The sequence below is a fragment of the Eucyclogobius newberryi genome, unplaced genomic scaffold (genome assembly GCF_026437365.1).
Source record: "Eucyclogobius newberryi isolate DKJ021-1_F unplaced genomic scaffold, fEucNew1.0.hap1 SCAF_22, whole genome shotgun sequence".
NCBI classification, from domain to species: domain Eukaryota; kingdom Metazoa; phylum Chordata; class Actinopteri; order Gobiiformes; family Gobiidae; genus Eucyclogobius; species Eucyclogobius newberryi.
The window spans coordinates 22,445,080-22,453,577 of NW_027315857.1; the positions used below are offsets into that span (position 1 = coordinate 22,445,080).

Sequence of the window (8,498 nt, forward strand, 5' to 3'; positions counted from 1 at the left end):
CTTACTTTACTTTATTTTATTATTATTATTTATTATTATCTTTTTATTTTATTTATCTATTTTATTTTATTTTATTTTCTTCTCCCTCCATTCCCTATTAAGATATGAGAGGAGTCTTGTTAATAAGAGTTTTTTGTTTTGTTTATAAGAGTTCTTCTATTAAGAGTGTTTTTAAACTTCCTATAAGTTTTCTGTCCTTTTCCTCAGTATCTACTGCGTTGTAACAACGAAATGTCCCCATGTGTGGACAATAAAGGAACATCTTATTTTGGATGTCGCTTGCTGCATAATGAGATTGAGTTGGTGTGCGTAACTGTGCACATGGTGTGCGTTGTGATAAATGTCTATTATTTCACGATGAACTCCTCCACATAACACTTGCTCCGTCATAAACTCGGGCGGTTAATTTGGCTTTATCATCAGGCGGGATCAATATACTCAGCCTCTCCAAGATAACTTCAGCGTTGGCATTATCCAGCGTAATAAACTCAAAAGAACGCTCCTGTCTTTGTGGTCACGGTGACGGAGCACAAGTGCGAGTTGACACTGGTTCGATACATCTGAAGTCTCATCTGTTTGGACGGATAAGAAATCAGCCGCTTTCACTTCTTCACAAATGAAGTTTTCATTCACAGCCAGCACAGTCCAGCAGCTCATTCTGAATATTCTTAATGTTCCTTTGATCACAGACGCTCCGTCCAAGTGCTCCTTAAACACAGCGTCTAAGGAAGATGCAAAACTGACCAGTCCCCGGAGAAACCCCTGAGTCATCATGGCCTCGTGAAGCCAGTTCAAAAGCACCACAACATTTAAAACAGTCAATTCATTTTCAGAGAATGTAACGACTTCTGTCCACTTCTTCATTGTGTTTTTTTACTGCCTGTGGCTGTCATCCAGTTATTGTTCTCAATAATGCCGACTTCAGACTGTTTTCCACATGCACTTTTGTGCTTTCGTCTTTTTTAATTTCTCAGAAAGGTGTTTCATGTCTCTGACACCATTTTCACACCAAGATGTAGTTTTAAAGAGTAAACACGGAAAACAAAAAGAGCATTCGTTTGCCTGGAACCTGCTAGCCACGGCTTCTTGCTGTACCAAGTTGACGAAAAGCCTCTGGTTTAAGATGACGCTTTGTCTTTAACCTCCTGTCTGACCTCAATAGGGGGCTGGTCCTGTCCACTTTCCTTTATTTGTATTTTTTCAGCCAAAGGTCTTCTTTCGAAAGGCTTCTGAAGCAGAGATCGCACAGTCGCATTCCCGAGGCCGCCATGATCACGTGTGAGGTGAGCCGTGTGCACAGGGTGCGCACCTGTCGCCCTGTGTCTCCAGCGTAAATAGCGTAGCTCCATGGAATATCTGCTACAATAAAATGGGCGGACGAGAAAGCGCCCCACTCAGAACATTTTCCTGTGGCTTTTCCCAAGTGACGTAGTCACTTTTGAATATGATTTGATTGGCTAAAAATTCCCATTGCTTTTCTATGAGGCTCTGGGGCGCTTTTCAAACCGCCCCACGGGTACTTAGAAAAGAGACGCAGGCTGCGCCACAATCACTAACCCGGTCTTTACCCGATCAAACCCTGGACTAACCCGGTCTTTACCCGATCAAACCCTGGACTAACCTGATCTTTACCCGATCAAACCCTGGACTAACCCGGTCTTGGTCTTGCAGGTCTGCGTTCTTCGTCTTCTGCGGCGAGTACAGACCCACAGTGAAGCAGCAGTACCCGGGTCTGTCCATCGGGGACTGCGCCAAGAAACTGGGCGAGATGTGGTCCAAACTGAACCAGAACGACAAGCACCCGTACGAAGAGAAGGCCCAGAAGCTCCGGGAGAAGTATGACCGGGTACGGACCAAACCAGGATCTAAACCGTGCAGGGGGATCTGAACGGGTTTAGTGAGGGATCTGAACAGATTTAGAGGTGGATCTGAACAGATTTAGAGAGGCGTGTGTGGCGTGTGCGTGAGCGGCTGAACTGTTGTCGACACCATTCCACCTCTTCGTGTTGATGTTTTTTTATTTGCTTCACTGAAACGTAGAAACTTTTTTTTTTAATAAAAACACAAAATGAACCAAAAAAAAAAAAATCAAAACACGCCCTGGTTTATTTGTTCTTTTTTGGGGGGCGGGGCTAAACGCTGAGAACTGATATTTTTATTATGATCTTATTGTAAAACATGTTAAAGATGAATACACAGATCAGAAAGTCACCACAAGAGGGCGCCAGACGCAATGCAGTCTTATTGTGACGGGGACTTTAGGGATTAAAGAGAATAAAGGTTTAAAATAACAATAAACCAGGTTAAGACACATTGAGATGTTGATGAATTATGTTCATGGGATTTTGTTCTTTTTTATGTCATTTAAAAAAGAGTAAAACATTTCCAGAGAAACCAGAGTAAGAGTCAGTAAATGTGGCTCCAACATGAACAGTTTCCTCCACGTGGCTCATGATGAACATAATATAAGTGCAAATTATCTCAAAACAATGTATTTTCTTTTTTGTAAAAGTATATTTAGCTTTTGTGAACATACCACACTGTGACCAGCAGATGACGCTGTGTGGCAGAACAACAGAACATGGCCAGTCTGTCATCTTGTTATATATGTTATATTATATTATATATGTTAAAATATGTTTTATATGTCCATGGGTTTCTAAGTGATGAAAAACTGGGATCAACCAAACCAACAATAAACAAATCATCAGGAAGTTTTTTCAAAATAATTACAAATGTACATAAAGAACAGCTCTTTTTAATGTGACTGAGAAGAGGACACTCTAAAAAACAAACTTTATCCATTTTACATCAGAATCACCAACATAACAAACCAGAATAATGAGCTTGAACAAGGTTTAGGTCTTGGTTTTCTTAGTCCGGACTCTGATCCCTGAGTCGGTCCAGGACTCGAGTCTCGGCATCTTCTCCTCAGTCCTGGAGCCTGAACATGTGAAAGGAACTTTATAATAAGGGTTAAAAACAACTTTGACCTCTTGTTTACTAGTGTTTAGTCCTGGTTTAGTCCTGGTCTTGTCTTGGCTTAGTCCTGGTTTAGTCTTGGTTTAGTCCTGGTCTAGTCTTGGCTTAGTCCTGGTTTAGTCCTGGTTTAGTCCTGGTTTAGTCCTGGTTTAGTCCTGGTCTAGTCCTGGTCTAGTCCTGGTTTAGTCCTGGTCTAGTCCTGGTCTAGTCCTGGTTTAGTCCTGGTTTAGTCCTGGTTTTACCTCTGCTCTGGCTGATGCAGGAGTAACAGACGGTGGAATACAATGAACTCTCGTCACGCTCTGGAAAAATAAAAAATTAAGGATGAGACACTTATTTAAAAACAAACTCATTCAAAACTCTTGAATCTGAAGAAAAGTGACGAGTCTCCAACAAAACCACAACATCTGCAGATCAACGACACCTTTCACCTGCTGCAGGAGCGCGTCCTGTCATGTATTTGAGTTATTTTGTCCATTTCCAGGACTTTATTCAGTCGGGTGTGTCTTAAGTAGCTGGAAACTTTATAAAAATGCACAAACGCTTCACAAATACGACATGTAAATAAAACCACACTGTCAAACTCAAAGCGTCTGAGTGAGCGGTGAGTGGGATTCTAAACCGTGGCAGAGGAAAGAACCGGAACTTATTTTAAACAGTGTTGCACGGACACGAGCAGCAGTGACACGTGTAAACCACACTTTGTTCCACTCTCAGGACAGAACGCACCGACTCCAGCTTTAAAGGGGAGTTTTTCTGTCATTCTTGTGCCACGCCCACTAATGTCTCTATATTTTGATCAAACTGGACAGTGTGACTCGTACATTTTCACTCATGTGTCAAAACTAAATGTAAAACTGTAAAAATGTAGCACTCGACTCACTGTTGTACGTGAGTGTGTTTATTTATCATATTTCAAGAGTTATGTGGGGCACCAGCCTTTTTCAGGGCATTAACAATGATAAATTATCAAAACTGACCGAGCTCAGAGGTCATCTGCAGGTCGCGGTTTTTGCCTTTGAGTAAACGAATTACGAGGAGGAACATCGTAACAAGCTCACACGTTAATTGACTTTTCTCTATATCGTTTAGAGAATGAGCCGTTGGTGCCCCGAGACTCGTCATTTGGTCGTACGTCAAGTGAAAGCACTTTACGTGGGGGAAAAGGAGATGAAAACTCCCCCGATAATGACTGACCTGGAGTTTGTTTGGATCCGCGGCGTTTGCACCACAGCAGGAAGAGGAAGAGGAAGAGGAAGAGGAAGAGGAAGAGGAACAGGGGGGGGAACAGGCCCATGCCGGAGTACATCAGCCCAGAGGAGGAGGAGGGTCTGAAGGGAGCAGGAGGAGGAGCTGTGGAGAAGGTGGGAGGAGCTGGAGGAGGAGCTGTGGAGAAGGTGGGAGGAGCTGGAGGAGGAGCTGTGGAGAAGGTGGGAGGAGCTGGAGGAGGTCGGGTGCTAAACGTCCCTAAAACAAAAGCACATGTAAATTGTGAGAACTGTTCATTATAAATGTGGATATTACTACTTTAACTAGTAATTAATTCTCACTTGAGCGTTAAATGAGAACACAAAACTGTTTTAATAATTTGTCATTTTAATTAATATTTCACACATTTTATTTCTTGAAATGGTTGGTTTTCTATGATTTATAAATATTTGGCAGTGACAGGATTTGAAGCAACAATAATTTTCAAAAGGCAGTTGTGAGGTGCACAGGACCTTTGGTGTTTGTGGGTTGTTGTGTTTGTGAAGTTACCTCTGCGTTCTTCATAAACGGTGATGCTGACGGGTTCAGAGGTGAGTTTGTCTCTCTCACACCAGTACAGACCAGTGTCATCAGGGAAAAGTGCTCTGATTGTACACACAGAGCCCTTTAGTCTGCCCCAGTGCTCTTCACAGCGCCCCCTGGTGTCTCTGCTGGTGTTCCTGACCACGGCCCATGGTCCAGAGTCTCCAGAAGAACAGCTCAGAGACACAGGGTCAAATTTGAAGAAGTGGGACGTGTCTGGATTCACTTTAATAAAGGAAATGATCAGGAAAAACAATAAATAACATGGAGGTTTTTTAAATGTGTTTTGCATCTAATCCGTCCCAGAAGTCAAACCACAGCAAGTCCAAATGTTAAATCAATTTCTACGACAAAAATAGTTCTTGAAACACTGGAAATATGTAAAACTATGTGTTGAGTTAAGTAGTGTTCATCTAGATTACACTGTGTGACTTTCTTCAGATAAGACTTGCCAACAAAAGTGAGTTTTATTATAATTTAACGTGAAGTAGCATTTATTTTATTAAGTTTAGAGACATAAAATGCTCATCGTTTTATTTTATTTGAAGTAAAACAAGATACTTTACGCTTCCACTGCCAATCTTCATCCAAATATAGTCAAAACAAGAAGAATACAACTTATTTCCATCACGTTTTAACTTGTTATCTCACTTTTACATGAACAAACCACTACTTTAGTCCTGAGTTATATATGATAGTAAGTGTTATATATGATAGTGTTATATATGATAATAAGTGTTATATATGATAGTGTTATATATGATAACAAGTGTTATATATGATAGTGTTTTATATGATAGTAAGTGTTATATATGATAGTGTTATATATGATAACAAGTGTTATATATGATAGTGTTTTATATGATAGTACGTATTATATATGATAATAAGTGTTATATATGATAATAAGTGTTATATATGATAGTGTTATATATGATAATAAGTGTTATATATGATAATAAGTGTTATATATGATAATAAGTGTTATATATGATAGTAAGTGTTATATATGATAATAAGTGTTATATATGATAGTGTTATATATGATAATAAGTGTTATATATGATAGTGTTATATATGATAACAAGTGTTATATATGATAGTGTTTTATATGATAGTACGTATTATATATGATAATAAGTGTTATATATGATAATAAGTGTTATATATGATAATAAGTGTTATATATGATAGTAAGTGTTATATATGATAGTAAGTGTTATATATGATAGTGTTATAAATGATAATAAGTGTTATATATGATAGTATAAGTGTTATATATGATAGTAAGTGTTATATATGATAATAAGTGTTATATATGATAGTAAGTGTTATATATGATAATAAGTGTTATATATGATAGTAAGTGTTATATATGATAGTAAGTGTTATATATGATAGTGTTATAAATGATAATAAGTGTTATATATGATAATAAGTGTTATATATGATAGTAAGTGTTATATATGATAGTAAGTGTTATATATGATAGTGTTATAAATGATAATAAGTGTTATATATGATAGTATAAGTGTTATATATGATAGTAAGTGTTATATATGATAATAAGTGTTATATATGATAGTAAGTGTTATATATGATAATAAGTGTTATATATGATAATAAGTGTTATATATGATAGTGTTATATATGATAATAAGTGTTATATATGATAGTAAGTGTTATATATGATAGTAAGTGTTATATATGATAATAAGTGTTATATATGATAGTAAGTGTTATATATGATAGTAAGTGTTATATATGATAGTAAGTGTTATATATGATAGTAAGTGTTATATATGATAGTATAAGTGTTATATATGATAGTAAGTGTTATATATGATAATAAGTGTTATATATGATAGTAAGTGTTATATATGATAGTAAGTGTTATATATGATAGTAAGTGTTATATATGATAGTAAGTGTTATATATGATAGTATAAGTGTTATATATGATAGTAAGTGTTATATATGATAATAAGTGTTATATATGATAGTAAGTGTTATATATGATAGTAAGTGTTATATATGATAGTAAGTGTAATATATGATAGTAAGAGTTTTATATGATAATAAGTGTTATATATGATAGTATAAGTGTTATATATGATAGTAAGTGTTATATATGATAATAAGTGTTATATATGATAGTAAGTGTTATATATGATAATAAGTGTTATATATGATAGTAAGTGTTATATATGATAGTGTTATAAATGATAATAAGTGTTATATATGATAATAAGTGTTATATATGATAGTAAGTGTTATATATGATAGTAAGTGTTATATATGATAGTGTTATAAATGATAATAAGTGTTATATATGATAGTATAAGTGTTATATATGATAGTAAGTGTTATATATGATAATAAGTGTTATATATGATAGTAAGTGTTATATATGATAATAAGTGTTATATATGATAGTAAGTGTTATATATGATAGTAAGTGTTATATATGATAGTAAGTGTTATATATGATAGTAAGTGTTATATATGATAGTATAAGTGTTATATATGATAGTAAGTGTTATATATGATAATAAGTGTTATATATGATAGTAAGTGTTATATATGATAGTAAGTGTTATATATGATAGTAAGTGTTATATATGATAGTAAGTGTTATATATGATAGTATAAGTGTTATATATGATAGTAAGTGTTATATATGATAATAAGTGTTATATATGATAGTAAGTGTTATATATGATAGTAAGTGTTATATATGATAGTAAGTGTAATATATGATAGTAAGAGTTTTATATGATAGTAAGTGTTATATATGATAGTAAGAGTTTTATATGATAGTAAGTGTTATATATGATAATAAGTGTTTTATATGATAGTAAGAGTTTTATATGATAGTAAGTGTTATATAATATATTTAATAAAGTAAACTCACGTTGGAGTCGTGGTGCTGGTCTCATGCTGCTTCTCGATGTCACTCGACTGTTCGAGTTTCTGTCGTTCCTTCCTCTTCCTGCTTCGTCTTTATCTCACACGTTTCACTCGTTTAAAGTCTATATTTAGTCTTAGAGTCTGTTTAGAGAACATTTACAATCATCAAAATAAGACTGTGATGGTTTTTCATACACTACAACTCACAGTTAGTCTATTAGCCCTAAAATATATCAATATAATAATAATAGTGCTTCCTGTAAACATGAGTGCAGTGCCTCTAGAGGCACATGAGCACCAAGCAGGATTCATTCAGGGCGTTTTCTTTTTGATATTATTATTGTGATGTTTTTGTATTGTTTAATTCCACATATTTCCATAAGAGATGAGGCCGAACACAGATAAACACATTTATAGATCCTGAACAGACGTATTTGAACATTCAGACTTAAAAACCACAAGACGACTGCCATTACGTCTCTTATAAACATAAAACTGTCTTTCAAACACATTTCTCTCAGAACTGAACGAGGCGCACGAAGAAATGACATTTTTCAAATGTTTTATTAAGCGAACAAACAACACTCGGGTTCATACATACGGTAAAATACACTGAGTGATGAAAAAGAGGGACTGTTGCCATGGAAATGAACAATTGAAAACAAAAACACTAAAGTATTTTGAATGTCCAAAAGTCCTCATTATGACAACTTATTGATTTCATTTGTTTTAGAGCCGCTCGTCATATTTACACTTTTACTTATAATTGTACCTGAAATATTTGCACATTCATATGAAAGTAATTACAATAAAAA

General features: G+C 35.1%; 1 protein-coding gene across 1 annotated transcript; it reads right to left on the bottom strand.

The window, feature by feature from the left end:
- Positions 1–2,805: 2,805 nt before the first annotated feature.
- Positions 2,806–7,765, bottom strand: LOC140371397 (uncharacterized). Its single transcript, XM_072458508.1, has 5 exons — positions 7,688–7,765; positions 4,741–4,998; positions 4,180–4,449; positions 3,225–3,284; positions 2,806–2,944 (listed from the first exon to the last, which is right to left on the bottom strand). Exons 1-5 carry the CDS (start codon positions 7,710–7,712, stop codon positions 2,859–2,861), a joined length of 699 nt encoding a protein of 232 aa, XP_072314609.1. The 5' UTR covers positions 7,713–7,765; the 3' UTR covers positions 2,806–2,858.
- Between the last annotated feature and the right edge of the window lie 733 nt (positions 7,766–8,498).

Coding starts and splice junctions, on each gene's coding strand:
- LOC140371397 (XM_072458508.1), bottom strand. CDS start 7,712: ATGAGACCAGCACCACGACTCCAAC. Junction 4,450..4,740: donor CGTTTATGAAGAACGCAGAG/GTAACTTCACAA, acceptor CTTTTGTTTTAG/GGACGTTTAGCACCCGACCT. Junction 2,945..3,224: donor CTGCATCAGCCAGAGCAGAG/GTAAAACCAGGA, acceptor TCACATGTTCAG/GCTCCAGGACTGAGGAGAAG.